General features: G+C 34.9%; 1 protein-coding gene across 1 annotated transcript in view; it reads left to right on the top strand.

The window, feature by feature from the left end:
* Positions 1 to 20392, top strand: part of TTN (titin) — a 272150-nt gene that overhangs the window by 158563 nt on the left and 93195 nt on the right. Inside the window, exons 131-157 of the mRNA XM_081051210.1 lie at positions 150 to 242; positions 686 to 742; positions 1067 to 1156; positions 2923 to 2973; positions 3761 to 4162; positions 4336 to 4614; positions 4863 to 5138; positions 5285 to 5424; positions 5734 to 5860; positions 5954 to 6217; positions 6536 to 6802; positions 6943 to 7206; positions 7295 to 7434; positions 7581 to 7707; positions 7871 to 8137; positions 8250 to 8516; positions 9547 to 9813; positions 9905 to 10044; positions 10502 to 10628; positions 11383 to 11525; positions 15594 to 15717; positions 16251 to 16517; positions 18210 to 18307; positions 19005 to 19173; positions 19294 to 19560; positions 19667 to 19933; positions 20027 to 20305. Coding sequence (XP_080907336.1) covers positions 150 to 242; positions 686 to 742; positions 1067 to 1156; positions 2923 to 2973; positions 3761 to 4162; positions 4336 to 4614; positions 4863 to 5138; positions 5285 to 5424; positions 5734 to 5860; positions 5954 to 6217; positions 6536 to 6802; positions 6943 to 7206; positions 7295 to 7434; positions 7581 to 7707; positions 7871 to 8137; positions 8250 to 8516; positions 9547 to 9813; positions 9905 to 10044; positions 10502 to 10628; positions 11383 to 11525; positions 15594 to 15717; positions 16251 to 16517; positions 18210 to 18307; positions 19005 to 19173; positions 19294 to 19560; positions 19667 to 19933; positions 20027 to 20305 — 5259 coding nt within the window. The remainder of the gene's footprint in view (positions 1 to 149; positions 243 to 685; positions 743 to 1066; positions 1157 to 2922; positions 2974 to 3760; positions 4163 to 4335; positions 4615 to 4862; positions 5139 to 5284; positions 5425 to 5733; positions 5861 to 5953; positions 6218 to 6535; positions 6803 to 6942; positions 7207 to 7294; positions 7435 to 7580; positions 7708 to 7870; positions 8138 to 8249; positions 8517 to 9546; positions 9814 to 9904; positions 10045 to 10501; positions 10629 to 11382; positions 11526 to 15593; positions 15718 to 16250; positions 16518 to 18209; positions 18308 to 19004; positions 19174 to 19293; positions 19561 to 19666; positions 19934 to 20026; positions 20306 to 20392) is intronic.

Raw genomic sequence — 20392 nt, 5'->3', positions numbered from 1 at the left:
AATTAGCTGATAGAATATAGGGGGTGTTTTTAAAGCTATCAATTGAGCCTTTGAAAAATAAATTGTTTGCTCTAATTATTTTATATCAGTTATTTTCTAAATATTCAAATCTTAAAGTAACACTAGAAAATAATCTTATTATCTTAAAGTGCCAGAACCACCTCCAAAAGCTGTTGAAGAAGTTGAAGCACCTCCAGCTACTGTTACAAAAAGGGAAAGGAAAGTTCCTGAACAAGAAAAAGGTACAAACTTAACTGGCACTTTCTTAGTTGTCTCATGCAAATATACATCATTTAATATATCATTACACAGGGATTAAGAGTGGAACACATGACCTTAATCTCGTCAGCTTAATTTTCTTTACCATTTCACGCTCATGTGCAATAATCATTGGCTAATGACCACCAATTTGTTAAATAAATTATTAAGTTTTAAACACTAGGAAAAACATGTATTGATGGTCAGTGAGATAAATAACATCAGAAACAATATAATTGCTTTACTATATTTTCTGAATATTTTGTTGAAAATGCAAATAAACTAGATCAAATACTTGATTTGATAGCTATATTTGTATGCATCCCAATATCTTCCAAGATGTATTAAGTATGCCCAATTTTGGTTTGCCTTTGTGAAAAACTTCAAAAATACTGTAATAACTTCCTTATTACTGTGATTATTTTAGTGCCTGAGATAAAACCAGCAATACCTCTTCCTGAACCAAAACCAAAGCCTGAACCAGGTAAGTAAGCTTATGTTCAATGTCAACAGCATATTCCTTCATGCTTTGCACAAATAATGTACAGTTTATAAGAAAAAGTCAGTATGTAGCAAATAATTTCTAATGTCCTAATATATTGTTGTATTTTATTTAATGTAACATTAAATAAATTAGAATATATTATTATATTATATATAGGTTATATTATAGTCAGAATATATTATTCTCTGAAGAACTAGTTATTTGAAGATTTTAAAATTACATCAGAAGAGGCAAACAGGCCACAAAAATAGGTTCTAGGAAATGACAAATATATACATCAATTCAACGGACATCTCTCTGCAGAAGTGAAAACAATCAAACCACCTGCTGTGGAGCCTGCTCCAACCCCCATCGCTGCCCCTGTGACAGTACCAGTAGTTGGAAAGAAAGCAGGTATTTATTCTGAAGTGTTCTTTTTGCTTGTTTGTTTTGATGGCTTAATAAAAGTATTCATACTTGAATAAAATTTAACTCCTCATATGTTGAAACTAGATATCATTTCGACTGTGGGGGTTTATAATTCTTGATTAAATTTTCTTCATCTGGTATCCTTTACCAACCTAATCTCTCATCCAATGAGTGAATATTTTATTTTGATTGGAGTGTACACTCCTATGATGCACTATTTCTTGATATACTTTTGATAGTAAGTAATGAATGTGTTCAGCGCTGATGAAACCTAAGGAGACAGACTGACACTCTCTCAGGACGTGTGTACAGGAATCCCACAGTGCTTCAGATTTCCCATGTGTCCTGTAGGACTCATTTTTCATTTTTTAATAAGGCTGAGTATTGGGAAAATGAAAAAGTTCTGGAAATGGATAGTGATAATTGTTGTATAACATTGTGAATGTACTTAATGCAACTGAATTGCATCCTAAAAATCATTAAAATAATAAATTTTATGTTAGGTGTATTTTACCACAATAAAAAACAAAGACTGCATAGTTCAGCCTTTAAATCTGTATAAGAATTTAGATCAATAATAATTTTCTTACATGTACTAAGTGGTATAACAATTTCAGGTACAAACTTAAGGTGCTGTTTGTAGTTCACCACTTAAGATGATAATCTCAAAACCAAAAATGATTTGATGTGTATCCATCATTGATAAATACACGTCGTAACTATTAGATCTTTGCATAGTTACTTAATCTCTTCAAATTTTAATGTCCTCGTCTGTAAAATCAGACTAATAATTATATCTGCCTCATAGGATTATTGTGGCTGTTAAATATCTGTGAAACACCACAATGCCTGGTGCATCAGAACCTTTAGAAATATTTGGCTCTTTATTGTGTTTAATGACATGAGACAATATATTATATTCTTTGGCTATAGTGTAATTTTAATATTTATGTTAATATAGTTTGTCACTGATATTATGGTGTGGGCATTATTCTTACTTTTAAACTTTTATCATTTCTACGTGACACCTTTTATTAGTTCAGAAAAGGATGATAACTGCCATTGAGCTAATTCATGTGTAAAAATAAAGCTTTTCTCTCATCCCCAGGGGTTGAAACTACAAAACTAGTTCTACAGTTTATACTGCTTCTGCATTAACAGTTGAATTAAGCTCGAAGTGTAGGCACTGCCTTGCTTCTACTTTAGTTTATTGTCTAATTAAGGGAAATTTTCAAAGGAATCCATATATGTGTAACACATAGGCAAGACTTTTTCCATAGTCTTGCCTGAATTTGTCTGCCCAATTTTAAAAAGGAAGGTTTTTGGTAACTTCTGTGCCATTTTCTTTTTGCTTACACTAATTCCTTGTTGATAAAAACTTACTTCCTTGGTTGACATAACCAACACATACATAAACATATAAAATACTTTGCATAGCCAGGCAAGAGTAAAACTCTTCCTCACAAGACAAAAAGAGTGTGCCTTCCAGAAATGAGAGAATAATTAAGGCACTTGAAAATATGTTATAATCCTAAATATGTTGGCAATTTAGCTTCATCCTATCATTCTCAGAATATGCCTTCTTGAAAATATCAAAAATATTTATTAGAAATATCCATTCTCCATAGAAATCATATAAATAAAACCAATTTCTCAATACTTACAGTAAATAACATGACTTGCCTTGCATGATTTACTAAGTATGAAATAAGTGAAAAAGTTGTTTAAATGCTGTTTTCTTTTTATTTCAGAAGCTAAAGCTCCTAAAGAGGAGGCTGCCAAGCCGAAAGGTCCCATCAAAGGTAAGATCCCATCAAAGGTGGGATCCTTCCCCTGTATGTCAGTAGTAACCATTCACTATGGGACACTTTACGTTCAAGGGTAACTTCACATTCAAGAGGGGAAAATTCAAAATGTGTAACAACCTTTGCTATTCCTAATTAATTCTACTAAAACTAGTATGTCTTCTGTTATTTCAAGTAATACACCTCTAATATTATTCAAGAAAGATATACATGGCAAAAAATGTATACATATTTTTAAGAGATGTTAACACTTTGGTCAACATTGCTCAAGCAGTAGTTTGCCATAATCAGAAGTGTCTGGACACTTTGAGCACCTCTTGTAATTGCAGAAGTCAAACATGACTTGTATTCCTCTTTTGTTACCAGTATGTATAGAGTATTACAATTTTAATACATTTTTTTCTTAAAAGGTGTATACATTTTTTGACACCCTCTGTATATTAGCATAATGAATCTTATAAGTTTTTAGCTTCATTCTTCATATATATGATATTTATTCATGACAGATAAAATAATTAGACATTAATCAGGACATTTTATGTTTGGGTTTAAAAACTTGAGAAAATGAAGAGCACTTATTATTCATGGATTCCTTATTCCATCTCATATTCCTGTCTGGAAGAAGGCAGTATAATTTCAATTGACCCTTCAATTGCCTGGTGTTTCATTTTCTGTTCTTGTCTTCTAGTTGCACTATCACTAGTTTTATCCTGCAGGCAACCAAGTATGCACTTTCTGACCTTTATGGAAATGCCAAATCAACTTTTAATTTCTTTTGAATTAGGTGTAGCCAAAAAGACTCCTTCACCGATAGAAGCTGAAAGGAAAAAGTTAAGACCAGGAAGTGGTGGGGAGAAACCTCCTGATGAAGCCCCATTCACCTACCAGCTAAAGGCTGTGCCCCTGAAGTTTGTGAAAGAAATCAAAGACATCGTCTTGACTGAAGCAGAGTCAGTTGGTTCTTCTGCAATCTTTGAATGCTTAGTATCCCCCTCTACTGCAATTACCAGCTGGATGAAAGATGGTAGCAATATCCGAGAAAGCCCAAAGCACAGATTCATCGCTGATGGTAAAGACAGAAAGCTGCATATCATTGATGTTCAACTTTCTGACGCTGGAGAATATACCTGTGTTTTACGCTTGGGAAATAAAGAAAAGACCTCCACGGCTAAACTGATTGTAGAAGGTAATTTCCAGGCTTCTGAAGCTGGTCCATATTCAACTTTAATGCGATAAACTTCAGTAGTAATTTTTATTGTAATTTTAGACAAAACTTCACATTTCTAAGTTTTATTTCATTGAAAATATTGTGTGTATTGAAAAGTGTTTGCAGATTTTTAATACTGAAATTCTTCACAGAACTTCCTGTGCGTTTTGTAAAAACACTTGAAGAGGAAGTCACAGTGATCAAAGGACAGCCATTGTACCTGAGTTGTGAGTTAAACAAAGAGCGTGATGTGGTCTGGAGGAAGGATGGGAAGATTGTGGTGGAGAAACCTGGCAAAATTGTGCCTGGGGTTATTGGCTTGATGCGCGCCCTCACCATCAACGATACAGATGACTTCGACGCAGGAACATACACAGTTACTGTGGAAAACGCCAACAACCTGGAATGTTCATCTTGTGTAAAAGTAGTAGGTTAGTACTTTTCTGGAATATTTTGTTCTGCTTATTATTATACTGAGAAAATGGGAGAGAGAATTTTATTTCCCAGTATAAAAATCGGTAGTCTTGTGCCTTATCTGAGAGGGTGAATATCAATATCTCATAGCAGATTAATTATGTCCAGTTTTTAGAATTTTTTTCTATTTTTGAAATGGACGAAGGAAGTTACTTATATTGGCTATTCAGGTCATAATTGTTTTTCTGACCTCACTTTCATACAGAAGTCATTAGAGACTGGCTGGTGAAACCCTTACGAGATCAACATGTGAAACCCAAGGGGACAGCTGTTTTCACCTGTCAGATAGCAAAGGATACTCCAAACATTAAGTGGTTCAAAGGATATGATGAAATCCCCTTGGAACCAAATGACAAGACTGAGATAGTAAAAGAAGGAAATCAGCTATTTCTCAAAATTAAGAATGCTGTGCCAGAAGATATTGATGAATATGCAGTGGAAATTGAAGGGAAAAGATACCCTGCAAAGCTGACACTTGGAGGTATAAAAATTTTACCTTTTATTCTAAAAGATAAGTTTGTGCGTACATAAGGCAAAAAAAAAAAAAAAAAACAGCAAAAAATCATGAAAGCAAAGCACTGTTAGACTATTTAAAGCATTGTGGATTTTCATCCTTGCCCAATACAGAACGTGAAGTTGAATTGCTTAAACCAATAGAGGATGTTACCATTTATGAAAAAGAAAGTGCAAGCTTTGATGCGGAAATCTCAGAGGCAGACATTCCTGGACAGTGGAAACTGAAAGGAGAACTTCTAAGGCCCTCACCTGTGAGTAATTTTCCATTTTAAGTTGTTAGTCATATAAAATAACTGCATCCTATATTCAGGTTTGACATTCAGATTTGGTTCCTTAATGATGGAGTTATTTCAGGCTTCTTAAGTCTCAAAGAGGGGAAGACATTTGATGCACTATTTGTAGATTGCTCAATCATTTAAAAAGAAATTTCATGACAAGATGTTTTTACTTACTTTTATTAGTAGTAATTTTTAAAAATCTATAGAAACCTGTATCTGAAACTTTTCTCATCTAGGGAATTTTATCTCATTTAAATGCTAACTCAAACTATTGTTTCTCAGACTTGTGAAATCAAAGCAGAAGGTGGAAAACGTTTCTTAACTTTGCACAAAGTCAAACTGGACCAAGCTGGGGAAGTCCTTTACCAGGCACTTAACGCAGTTACAACCGCCATTCTGACAGTAAAAGGTACGGGGCTGTTAGAAAGCAAGGCATGGGCTCGACTTCATTTGATGTCCCTTTGCACCCTGATAAACCTCATTCTTACTGTTTGATTTTCAGAAATCGAACTTGACTTTGCTGTGCCCCTGAAGGATGTCACTGTTCCAGAAAGACGACAGGCTCGATTTGAATGTGCCCTCACTCGAGAGGCAAATGTTATATGGTCTAAAGGACCTGATATAATCAAGGCATCTGACAAGTTTGACATTATTGCTGATGGAAAGAAACACATTCTTGTTATCAATGATTCTCATTTTGATGACGAAGGATTCTATACTGCTGAGGTGGAGGGCAAGAAGACCTCAGCACAGTTATTTGTTACAGGTAAGAGCTGATGAGATCTGGCTATAACATCCCATATTTAGGCACACAAATATATGACTTTAAAGATAGAACACCAAGTCCTAATAGCTCTAAGTGACAATTGGCACCACTGTTTTACTTTTATATTGCCACCAAAAAAAAAACCCAAAACAAACAAACAAACAAACAAAAAAACTTAAATTTTTTTTTAACAGAGAGTAGCTCCATTTGAAAACATGAGTAAATAAATGCCATGTGTAATTCTTTTTACGCAGGCAAATCAGAGTACAATATTTCTCAAGGTAAATTTCTTTCCTGAGCGTATTGCTTGCATTACAGGTATAAGATTGAAATTCATATCACCTCTGGAAGATCAAACAGTGAAAGAAGGAGAAACAGCAACTTTTGTTTGTGAACTTTCTCATGAAAAAATGCATGTAGTCTGGTTCAAAAATGATGCCAAACTCCACACAAGCAGAACTGTACTCATCTCCTCTGAGGGCAAAACTCACAAACTGGAAATGAGAGAAGTGACACTGGATGATATCTCCCAGATAAAAGCTCAGGTTAAGGACCTGAGCTCCACAGCACACCTGAAGGTCTTAGGTAAATGTGACCAACTATAACTACAAAGCCAGGTTTTAGATGGTGGGAGTGGGTAGTAGTTAAATATTTTGCAACCTGTAACTCTTTCATGAACTTTCACTTTCACATTCTTCTGATTATCTGATGAATGTCTTTCACAGAGGCCGATCCCTATTTCACTGTGAAATTACATGACAAAACTGGAGTCGAAAAGGATGAGATAATTCTGAAGTGTGAAGTGAGCAAAGATGTACCCGTGAAATGGTTCAAAGACGGCGAAGAGATCGTCCCTTCACCCAAACATTCTATCAAGTCTGATGGCCTACGCCGCATCTTAAAAATCAAAAAGGCAGAACTCAAAGATAAAGGCGAATATGTATGTGACTGTGGCACAGACAAGACTAAAGCAGATGTTACTGTGGAGGGTGAGTTGCTCAAAAATTGTAAATTTGCCGTACTTGAACATGCGGTTTGTTGGTTCTGTCATTCTAACAAAACTTGGTATAATTTCAGCTCGACTAATAAAAGTGGAAAAATCTCTGTACGGAGTAGAATTGTTTGTTGGTGAAACAGCTCGCTTTGAAATTGAACTTTCTGAACCAGATGTTCATGGCCAGTGGATGTTAAAAGGAGAGCCTTTGACTGCATCCCCTGTAAGTGAAGAGTATCTGATCACACAGGAGGGGGCTTGCTGGGTTGTTTAGGGTGAAGAAAGATGCCCTTCTGGTATCACATTGCTTGATGATTTGTCAGAATAACCAGTTACGGAAATGATATTTTTCTTTCTCTTTCCAAACAGGACTGTGAAATCATTGAAGATGGGAAGAAGCATACTCTGGTCCTTTATAACTGCCGGCTGGATATGACAGGAGAGGTGTCTTTCCAGGCTGCCAACGCGAAATCTGCAGCCAATCTGAAAGTGAAAGGTACACTCTGTCTGTCAACCACCTGTTTGTATTTCCTCTACAAGACCTCCTGTGACTTGATCAGGGGCCATGAATGGAAGCACAGAAAGATCCATGCTTCCATCCATACCATCAGTTTTCACAATGGCTTCATCCACACCATCCTTTTTTTTTTGTTTTTCAGAATTGCCACTTATCTTCATCACACCTCTCAGTGATGTGAAAGTCTTTGAGAAAGATGAGGCTAAGTTTGAGTGTGAAGTATCCAGGGAGCCCAAAACCTTCCGTTGGCTGAAAGGAACCCAGGAACTCACAGGTGATGACAGATTTGAGCTTATAAAGGATGGCACTAAGCATTCAATGGTGATCAAATCAGCTGCTTTTGAAGATGAAGCAAAATACATCTTTGAAGCTGAAGATAAGCACACGAGTGGCAAACTGATCATTGAAGGTAAATATTTTGATCAGATAGACCACCTTTAAATTATTTTTCCTTTGCATTTATTTTTCTATTTCCTCTTTAAAAGGCTAGAATTAATGAGCTTCCTTTTTTTTCTTGATAGGCATCCGGCTCAAATTCCTTACTCCACTCAAGGATGTAACAGCCAAAGAGAGGGAAAGTGCTGTGTTTACTGTGGAACTGTCCCATGATAATATCCCAGTTAGGTGGTTCAAGAATGACCAGCGCTTGCATACCACCAAGGTGGTCTCAATGCACGATGAAGGAAAAACTCATTCAATCACATTCAAAGACCTCTCTCTTGATGACACTTCTCAAATTAAAGTAGAAGCTATGGAGATAAGTTCAGAAGCTAAACTCACTGTACTTGGTAGGTGCTTTTTTCAATTGAATTTTATTGCACTAAATTCAGCAGAAATTTGTGGCTACGTATTATTTAAAATAGTCTTCCAACTGTTATAATGCATGCAAGCAGCCCCTGTCCTGAAGAAACTATCACATATGTTATCAGGTTTATTTCTAAAATATTTTTCCTAAAAATATGAGGATTTAAAGTAATGAAGACTCAGGCTTACAAAATAGCAAGTTAAAATCAGAATGAAAACTCTTGATTATATGGAGCCCTGTCATGTTTAAAATAGAAACATAAATACTTCCTAACTCCTCGCTTTATCAAAATTATTTCAGAAAAATATTTTTTCAAGCTTCTAATAAAAAACACAGAACTTACATAATAAACCTCATTGTTTTTCTTAGCCACTTAATATTAAGCAGATTATATATGATGTCTAACATACAGAGGGTGCCAAAAAATGTATACACATTTTAAGAAAGGTAAAAACTGTATTAAAATTGTAATACAATGAATGATGCTAGCATTCATTTGGTTAACGCCATCTATTGAGCAAACGTCATACTACACATTGTTACCGTAATTCAATTCAACTTCGAAAAGTAATACATAGATAACATGTATTACATGTGTACATTTTTTCAGCACCCCCTGAAACTTGGTGGTATAGAGAAACTGTTAAAGGCAAGTTATTAATTGATATTAAGAAAAACTAATAATGTGAATCTGAAAGTATAATAGATTTGCTAAGAAGTTAGAAATTTAGCCCAATGATGAAGGAACATGTAATTATATTTGAAGGTAAATTTCATAGTATCTTTCAAACTGCTATTAATAAAATACTTCAAAATATAATATTAGATCTTGACAAATATGCATTTGTTTCCTTTCTAATATTTAGAAAACTTTGAACATAATAAATGAGTGAGCTTTTGGTACAATTTTAACATATGCCCAGAACTCCATGAGCTGCCTCTTAAACTTTTCAAGAGATTGTCATTTCTCTAGATGGTTAATGAAATTTTTTTCACTTATATTTTACTTGTAGAGGGAGATCCATACTTTACAGGAAAGCTTCAAGATTATACCGCCGTAGAGAAAGATGAAGTGATTCTACAGTGTGAAATCAGCAAAGCAGATGCCCCAGTGAAATGGTTTAAGGATGGACAGGAAATAAAGCCATCTAAAAATGTCATTATTAAGGCGGATGGCAAGAAGCGCCTGCTAATCCTAAAGAAAGCCTTGAAATCAGATATTGGACAGTACACCTGTGACTGTGGAACAGATAAGACCTCAGGAAAGCTTGATATTGAGGGTAAGGAAATTTCCATGAGTTTCACTCTTGAAATTGTTGGGATTATGTCTGTCTACAGCTAATGATACATGCTGACCCTTTACTTTTTTAGATCGGGAAATTAAACTGTTGCGACCCCTGTACAGTGTAGAGGTGATGGAGACTGAGACAGCCCGTTTTGAAACTGAAATCTCTGAAGATGACATCCATGCCAACTGGAAACTCAAGGGAGAGGCACTACTCCAAACACCTGTAAGGCTATTTCTGAACTTGTCAACCCCTAGAGAAGCTGTGTGAAATAGAAAAGGACAAAAGTCAGAGTGCATGCGGGGCATTTAAAACATATCAGGTTCTCTATCTGACCTTAAGCCAAAGAAATATTAGGGTCTATGACTGGGCTCAGACAGGCATACTTGCATTATTTTTGTTCCAGTATAGGGGTAGAAGGGTGTCAATATCCTGTGATGCTGCCAGTTGTTCGGAATTGTATAGCTAAAATAAACATTGCTTTCATGATGGTACTTGTAAGCTTTATTACACACACACACACACACACACACACACACACACACACACACAAAAGTTCAAAGTTATATAAAGTTTCCTCAACAATTGTTAGTAGCTTTCCTTTCTTTAAGATAGTATATCCTCCAAAAGAAAATCCCAATGAAAACTATTTCCCACAAAACCTTTTTTCTCTTTGGTACAGGAGTGTGAGATCAAGGAAGAAGGTAAAGTGCGCTTGCTTATTTTGCACAACTGTCGCCTGGACCAGACTGGTGCTGTGGATTTCCAAGCTGCCAATGTGAAATCTAGTGCCCACCTCCGAGTAAAACGTAAGTAGTATGTGCTTCGGCTGAATTTCAGTATGAATTTTTGCAGAAAATGAATGTGAGTGAAATTAATTAGGATTATTTAATTAGAAAGAACTTTTAAGGTACCGAAACTGGCTTTCTGGTATTTACTTCTTTGACATCCTAATACACACGTATCATTGACCTTGCCATTTAAACAAAAGGCAATTAAGCAAGTCAGATATTTCTAGTTTGTAATCCTTTCATTCAAAGTAGATAGACATACAATAAAAATCTAAGTCAGAAATCTAACCCTTATAGACCACGTCCTTCAAGTGTCTGTACAACTGTAGCACTATAAAGGAAAATTTTGCTGTGTGGGCATTTCAGACTAAAGAAGGGAGGCGGAGAGCCTTGGGCTAACATTTTTGGAAGGTGCAAAGTGTTTGATGGATATGGACAGGGTATGTGATTGAGAGGCCCTCGTCCTCTTCCAATCAGAGTCGTAGTTATTTTGGAAGGAACTTGACGCCTGGCAGAGAGACAACAGCACAAATTTCTCGCTGACCTTGTAGAACAGAACGAAAGGGCCCTACAAATACCCACTCTCTGGCCTCCAGCTCTCCTCTCCTCAGCACCGGGGGGCCATGTTCACATGGGAGCCAAACTAGTGGGCAGGCCTGTGTCTCTTTCCTTGTTGAAGAAAGCAGCTGTGCAGATGAACAACTGAGTCTATATGTATTCTTTTGGAGTTACAAAATGAGTAATCCAAAGGTGTTTCCTTCCTCTCGCAAAGCACGAATAATCGGTCTTCTAAAGCCTCTGAAGGATGTCACAGTGACTGCAGGGGAAACAGCCACTTTCGACTGTGAGCTCTCTTACGAGGACATCCCAGTGGAATGGTATCTCAAAGGGAAGAAACTAGAGCCCAGCGATAAGGTAAAAAGCTGGCATGTGGTTGCTTTGTCTTGTTCTTCCTTTTTCTCTCGGGTTCTTCAGTCTTCACTTCTGCCTGCTCCTTGTTCTTTGCTCTTTCTTGTGTCCCTTCCTCTCCTTTTCTCCCCCCCTTCCCACTCTAGTCTGATTTCTGCTGAAATTGTAAAGCAGGTTCTTTAAATTTTTGTTGGGTTTAACCTGATGATATTTTTTTATTGAACTGTAAATAAAAATTAAATTACAATCAATTTTAGCTTTTTGAAGAAAAGGCAAACACTCATTAGCTATCAATGATGGTTTGATTAACTGGAGACAGGAAGGAGCAAAAAGACTTCCTGATTGGATGCACTGTAACAACTGTGCACATTAAGTTTTATGACTAATTCTCCCCATGCTGTCTAGTGTTCTGCATATAAGGGGATTAAGAGGAGAGGCTTGAAATTCCATTTCAGGCAGTTGATCAAGTAGTTGAGATAAGTTCTGGGCAGATTTGCTCTTTAAGCATTTCTCCAAAGCTATTTTTAAGCCTCAAGGGCTTTGAGCTGTACAAATTCTGGAATGCGAATGGACTATTTAAAGTGCAACTGATGGTACTGACAAGAAAAGAAGGGCACTGTCACCACATATATGAACGAATATACTTTGAGAAGTTTTAGTAAATAACCAGCTCCTCCTGGTGTTAGCTTTTCTATGCCCAAGATTTTATCCATAAGTAAAAACCAAGGTGATTTTTCAGGTAGGCCTCAAATATAATTTACTTAAATTGAGTTATGTATTTTGCCCCCTCCTAACAATGTCTATGTTTGCATTATCTTGATAATTCACTATTAATTACTGAAATAAAATATATAGAAAATGTCCAACATGGACTGAAAAAAAGCACAAGACAATTCATTGTTCTCTGGCATTTTTTTCCAGTACTTTAGAAATAATACCAAATATGCCATCAGGGCTTCAATACAAATCAAACTTTTAAGACTTAACGGAATATAATCAACAAGGGATTCAGTTTAACAAAGAGCTACAAAGTTGACTGAAAAATTTGAAGACAAATACCTTTGAGCAACTACTCTAAAACAAACAGGCAAACAAACAAAAAGTAGTAGTCTAAGTGATTAAAGTGTAATTTAGTAAGAGTCAACTGAGAAATAAAGCATGGCTGTTATACAGACAATAATCATGAATGGTCTCCTTTTTTACTAAGGATAGAAAAAGCAGCCATATGTTCAAATTGCAGCATGAAAATTAAGTTACATATAAGGAAAGCTTCCTTACAATGAAATCTTCTAAATATTGAACTGGGTGACAGAGTCATCTCTGCTTTCGAATTTGTTTTATTAAAATATACATTTGTCCTATTAAGTGCAGTTTAATTGCTTTCATGTCTAAAGGCAGAGATTTGGTTGGTTTTTCAAGATCCTATCTAAATCTGTAAATTCATGATTTGAAAATAGAACACTGCTTAAGGACAAATGATGTTATTCTTTTGCTACTGAATATCTTTGCTCATATTAATAGCTTTTTATTAAAGGATTGGTCTCAGTTTTAGTGTAAAAAATGTACTGTTTTAAAATGTAGACTCATAAAAATCTTGTTCACACTTCTTTTATATATATATATACATATGTAAATGGTCACTAAACTTTTTTCTTGAGTTAGAAAGGATCACCTTACTATAATTCTACAGGGCCTCTTTGTGTCTCTCTTGGCACAGGAATTTTAATCCTTTACTTCAGACACCCAAAATACCTCAGCTTACTCTTATATTACTTAAATGTTTCATTTTTAAAAGAACTTAAATATAAACCAAGAAGTAATAAAGTCATTTTATTACATTTTTCAGGTTTTGTTTAAATTAAGTCTATCAGAACAAACTTGGTACTATCAATTTAATTCAGACCTTTCATCTTAACTCTTCAGAATGTTTTGCCTACAAAAACTATAGCAACCAAATAAAAACAAGTTATTGGAATAAGAAATCAAAAGAGAAAATTTTAGAAATGAGTTGTTTTTTTTTCCCCCTGTGGCCATCAATCCAAGAAAGGATTGCTAAATCCTAATTGGCCGTTGATAATTTTGTATTTAAATTTTAATAATTTGGTCACAGTCATATCTATTGTATTATAGCAATAGGTTTCCATTATAAGTTAACAGTATTTTTAAAGGATAATATCTAACATTATCCTTATATACACAGAATCTTCAGCATTCATTGCATTGCTTTATTTTTATAAGGGACCTGTTTCCTTCCTTTTTTTTTTTAACATAGTCAAGGTACATTGTGCATGAACAATTTATTGAGAACCACTGTGTTCTGAGCCAGGTTCTGGGTAACAGAAATTTCTGGAGCAGCCTCAGAGAAATTTGAATGATAAAATGTGTTCATAGATAAGATATATCTGTGGGTGTGTCCGAAACTGAGATACTTATTTTTTTTAAATATCCCTAAATCACAGTCCCAAATTTATTAATGTATATTGAAGTATCATTACAAAAACATTTTTTGCCATTCAAGCACCATGTCCTTGAATAAGTAGTTGTGTCGCTAATATACATATATCTTAATTAACTTATCCTATCTATTTATTTTCCCTTATTATGTTTTTGACCTTTTTCCATTATTAAGGTAGTTATATTAACAACTATATCCAGTTCTTAATTGAGGAAAAACCTTTATATGCAACTTTATTCCTGACTCTTTCCTTTATATCAGCATAATAAATAGTCTCATTGGTAAAAACTTTTATATTATTCTTAACTCTAAACGAACACTGAAGCCCTGCAAAAATCAATCTTGAAGACAGAACACAGCATCTTGTGGAATTTTAGAGGATATAACTAGAAGAAGCTCCAATTGCCTTGTCATTGCTGTCAGAATGAACTTGTCTTGTAACCTGATTTTCTATTGTACAGGCCACAATTATGGGACCTAATGACAGCCCATATCAAGGTGGTGTATTCTTTTTGACAATTCATTTTCCTGCAGAATACCGCTTCAAATCACCTAAGATTGCATTTACAACAAGAATTTATCATTCAAATATTAACAGTAATGACAGCATTTGTCTTGACATTCTGATATCACAGTGGTCTCCTGATTTAACTATTTCTAAATTTATTTTATCCATTTGTTAACTGCTATGTGAAAAATTGTAGCCCTGTCTGATACCAGTCCTGAGGTATAAATACATGAAAGGGAAGAAGAGTCAGTATCTTCATTTGTATTTTTGAACAAAATTAAGAAATTGTACAAATTATTTTGATCACAGGTTTAATTGGTTTGTAAAAACAATTTAATTGTTAAAAATAGGAAGAGGAGTTCTAGCTTGTTGCATGGCAGACACTTTGCATTTAGAACATTAGGTTACTTTCAGCTTACCATATGCAATCATTTTGTTTCCTTTCTTTCATAATTTGGCTTTTCTAAGTCCTTCCTTTATATATATAAACTCAGTGGCAGAATGGAGGCAAATAACACACACACACACACACACACACACACACACACCAAAAAAAAACAATTTGCCTTGGCATTTCAACATAAAAAACCACCTAGTAATTATGTAAGGATGACAATAAAAGCCTAAATTTTGCTTAAAAGATTCCAAACTACCGCATTTCCCCGAAAATAAAACCTAGCTAGACAATAAGCTCTAATGTGTCTTTTGGAACAAAAATTAATATAAGACCCAGTATTATTTTACTATAAGTAAAGTAAGTATTTTATTTTACTATATATAAAAATTAATATAAGACCGGGTCTTATAAAATTATAATATAATATAATATAATATAATATAATATAATATAATATAATATAATACTGGGTCTTATATTAACTTTTGCTCCAAAAGACACATTAGAGTTGATTGTCCAGCTAGGTCTTATTTTCAGGGAAAGACAGTATTAGTTAAAATTATTTTCAAATACCTATGTGCTATATATATGATTACAGAACAACTTGGGAAGCACTTTTTCAACTGTTTATCTAAATGAATTGAATGCACCTATACGTATTGGATGGTTGTTTCAAATATTCTTAAGCTGCACTTTTTTTTCCCAAAAACCTAGGTGGTCACACGTTCAGAAGGAAGAGTTCATACACTTACTCTGAGGGATGTAAAGTTAGAAGATGCTGGAGAAGTCCAATTAACAGCAAAAGATTTCAAAACTCAAGCCAACCTCTTTGTGAAAGGTAATTACAAGGCTTATTTTTAAAAACATGTATAAAACATGTTCATAAATAATGCCAACTCTTAATTATCTTTATATGTTGAGTACCATAGATCATTAAACTCCACCGAATATTCAAAAGTCTATTTTTACTTTTTGACCTAACAAAAGAGTTGACAGACTACTAAAAAAAGTCAGAATTGACTAGAATAGGTTTTACTTCCTCTTTCTGCCCCCACTGCTTTTATTGCATTCAATAAGCAGCTGGAGGAAGAATTATTATCAAACTTGGTATCTGTCTGTCACTTTATTAACCAAGAGTTGGCTATTATTTCCTTAATGTTTCATATTTTTTTCAAAAAGCCTTTCCTCTGTATGTACAAATAATGATGAGCCATCATTATTAGAGGAAAGCATTCACATGGAATCAGATCTTACAAATGAAACTTAAAAACAGAGAAAGCCCTGGAGATACGAGAGGAAAGTTCAGGAGGTGCTGAAAGTCTTCACGAAGGAAAGGAGAGATGCCTTGGCTAATTGGTATGATTCTTTCAGAACCCCCAGTTGAATTCACTAAACCTCTTGAGGACCAGACGGTCGAAGAGGAAGCCACAGCGGTATTGGAGTGTGAAGTATCCAGAGAAAATGCTAAGGTGAAATGGTTCAAAAATGGTACAGAAATTCTCAAAAGCAAGAAGTATGAAATTGTTGCTGATGGCAGGGTCAGAAAGCTTATTATACATGGCTGTACCCCCGAGGATATTAAAACATACACTTGCGATGCTAAGGATTTTAAGACATCCTGTAACCTGAATGTTGTGCGTAAGTATTCTTCTTGCACAGGACTTTTCATTTGCAACTCTTTGATAAAACAAAACAAAAACACGTTTTGCATGCCTTTCTTGGCCTAACTGCATTTCTTGACAACTTATAGTATTGATATTGACATAACCTGATCCTTTATGTGTGTGTATATGTGTGTATGTGTGTATTTGTTTGTTTGTTTGTTTGTTTGTTTTTTGAAGAAAAGTCCTTCAGCTACATTTGGTCTGATAAGAACAGACTAATCATTTTTCACTATGCTTCTTAGATGCCATGATTGGTTTTTTTTTTTAAGAAAAGAAAATGAAAGCAATTTCCATTTGAAAGGAAAATGAATCCTCAGGTGTGGGTAACAACTAGAAAATGAACCTGAAATTTGAGTTTGAATAGGAACATACTAGAGGTATACAGGAGTATGACAAAGCCCATTCACGTAATTCTTTCTCTGAGAACAAGAACGGATAAGATGGGGAGAAGCCTGGATTCTTTGAGTCCTGTGAATGAAGAGAGCTCAGATAGTTTTTTGTATTGCTTCTTCCTGTGGTAAAAAAATATAAAGTCTTGTTTTCAAAATGCCAAATGCTAGCTCATTTTTTCATTCATTCGTTTGTCCAGGCATAACATTTTTCAGTGCTTATTTCTGTGCAATATTTGCTGTTTGGTTTACTTTCTTCTCATCTGTCAACAGCTCCAAAATGGTAGTTTTGATTGTGCTTCCATGCATCTTGTACTGTTTTATTCTTTGCACTTTGTGGTTGCTCTGCTTTAGCCTATGACAAAGTAGCTTCTTGGATCTCCTTCTTCCTTTTGTTATTTACTTTGTCTCTACTCTAAGAAGGCTCAGCTACAATGAGCATATCTTCAAGCTTATTAGCCAGAATTTGTGTCCCAGAATCACACTCATCAAGAAAGGTCATCTTGGGAAGGGTTCACAAGGAGCCCTAAAAGAAGGAAGGGCAAAGGGTCAGCTCTCCAATCCTATGCATCTACTGACTTAATTCTGGAGATAAATGAAACAAGAGATGTGGAAAAACCAAATTACCCTCCCCTACAAAACACATTGCTTTGTCACGCTAATAGATTTTATGGCTGATGTATATGTGACATCTTTGCAGCTGATTAAAAAAAAAAAAGCCGAATGTATGTGATTTCAATTGCAAACTCATGGCTCTCTGCCATAGACAAGATGGGTCCTAGTGTTTCAAGCTTCATTATCATTGAATTCTGCTAATTTCTCAAAGATTATGCTGGCTGCATTAAATAAGATAACGTTACTCTGCTACTGGTGTTTCCTTTGATAATATCAACTTTCAACTCTGGAGCAGTATCGATAGTGATTTTTCTTTCAGCTACCATTCAAAAGAACTGAGCTGGAGATGACAGATAGACAGATAGATAGATAGATAGATAGATAGATAGATAGATAGATAGATAGATAGATAGACAGAAAGACACATAAATAGATAGATAGATTTAATTAGTTGGAGATATAATTTTATGAAAACTACAGAGATATGTAAAAAGCAAGGTATCATACCTGAATGGCAGCTCCAAGTGATTTCAAAATCAGTTTTAGCCTATTAAGATGAAAAAGACCTTCAAAAGACTCATTTAATCTTAATATGTACCACAGTAACGTCAGAGTAAATTTCTAGAAACCTCATTTTGAATTCTGATGACCCTCTCTTACAGCTCCTCATGTGGAATTCTTGAGGCCACTCACTGATCTTCAAGTTAAAGAAAAAGAGATGGCTCGGTTTGAGTGTGAAATTTCCCGAGAGAATGCAAAGGTGTGTGATTGTATAATTGCTATCTTATATTGTCAGATAAGTTTATGTTTCCTTTTGGTTTAGCCAAAAGGAACAGTTAACCTCACCTGTCTCTGATCATCGCTCTACTTTTAGCTTAAAGATTACTGCTTTAGTATGGATACATACTTAATATTTCGCTTTTTATCATTATTCATTTACTATTACTTGAAAAACACTGGACTCACAATCAGATTTAGGTATTATTAGTTTGAATCATATGAAATTGCTGTTTTCTTAGGTTGAAAAAAATAATAAACATCTGTCAGCAATTTCATATGTCTCAACTGAGTACTCTCGTTTGCCATTACTGCCTTTGGAAGGTCATCTTTGAGTCTCGGTTTATACAGCTGCAAAACAAAGAAGTTTGCTTCTGCATGGTATCTAAAGCCCTGTATGGCTCTAAACTTATATGTTCCCATTATTTTTAATAACTGACAATAGTATCACAGCAGCTCACTTAACAATAGTTGAAGAAGTTTGTTCTTTTTATAAAATTTATTTTACAATTACAGTTGACATATTTTGGGGGGTGAGTTGTATTTGTATTTATACTTTAGTTCTTCATACTATAAAGCCTTATTGATTGCTTTTAGATAAACTCAGGATCATAGTTCTTAAGGACACACATGTGAAGGAACAAAAAAACTGATTAAGTATTTATTTATCTTAAATACAGGTTCAGTGGTTTAAAGATGGTGCTGAAATTAAAAAGGGCAAAAAATATGACATCATATCTAAGGGAGCAGTGCGCATTCTTGTCATCAACAAATGTCTGCTGGATGACGAAGCAGAATATTCCTGTGAAGTAAGGACAGCAAGAACTTCGGGCATGCTGACAGTACTGGGTAAGAGTGAAGTCTTTCTTTGCAGAAGTTTATATGTTGGGAAAAACACAATAATTTCCAGGTTAACTCAATGATTTATTATTATTATTATTATTATTATTATTATTATTATTATTACAGAAGAAGAAGCTGTCTTTACAAAAAATCTTACCAACATTGAAGTTAGTGAAACAGACACTATCAAACTGGTTTGTGAAGTCTCCAAGCCTGGAGCAGAAGTGATTTGGTACAAAGGGGATGAAGAGATCATTGAAACAGGAAGATATGAAATACTTAGTGATGGACGAAGGAGAATCCTGATCATTCAGAATGCCCAACTTGAAGATGCTGGCAGCTACAGCTGCCGACTCCCAAGTTCTCAAACCGATGGCAAAGTCAAAGTACATGGTATGAAAATTGCTATGAGTAATATTTTATTTTAAGAAATTCATATCTGTTGCATTCAAGGTAGAAATCCTTAAGTTTTCAATATCTTGCAACTTTTTCTTTCTAGAACTTGCTGCTGAATTTATCTCCAAGCCTCAAAACCTTGAAGTACTTGAAGGCGAAAAGGCTGAATTTGTCTGCTCTATATCAAAGGAAAGCTTTGAAGTCCAGTGGAAGAGGGACGATAATACACTTGAATCTGGCGATAAATATGACATTATTGCTGATGGCAAAAAGAGGACCCTAGTTGTGAAAGATGCCACATTGCAAGATATGGGTACTTACGTGGTCATGGTTGGGGCTGCCAGAGCAGCAGCTCACTTGACAGTAATTGGTAAGTTTGTTTTTGCTTCTAGGGTTCACTCACATTCATTATCTACCACTTTGGTCCTTCTTCATACTATAAAGTCTTATTGGTTGCTTTCAGAAAAACTCAGGATCATAGTGCCTCTTAAGGACAGCCATGTGAAGGAACAACAAGAAGTCGTCTTCAACTGCGAAGTCAATACTGAAGGTGCCAAAGCCAAATGGTTCAGAAATGAAGAAGCCATATTTGATAGTTCAAAATACATTATTCTCCAAAAAGACCTGGTCTACACCCTCCGAATTCGAGATGCACGATTAGATGACCAAGCCAACTATAGTGTGTCTCTGACCAATCACAGAGGTGAAAATGTTAAGAGTGCAGCCAATCTTATAGTAGAAGGTAAGTCACTTACATGGCATTAGGAATTTTTAAAATCAATTTTCTATTCTGAAAACAACCAAAATCAACATTATTCAAAAAAAAAAA

This window comes from Rhinolophus hipposideros, assembly GCF_964194185.1.
Source record: "Rhinolophus hipposideros genome assembly, chromosome: 6".
Lineage (NCBI taxonomy): Eukaryota > Metazoa > Chordata > Mammalia > Chiroptera > Rhinolophidae > Rhinolophus > Rhinolophus hipposideros.
Note: the sequence above shows the minus strand (reverse complement) of the source record. Positions and strands in the feature narration are given on the sequence as shown.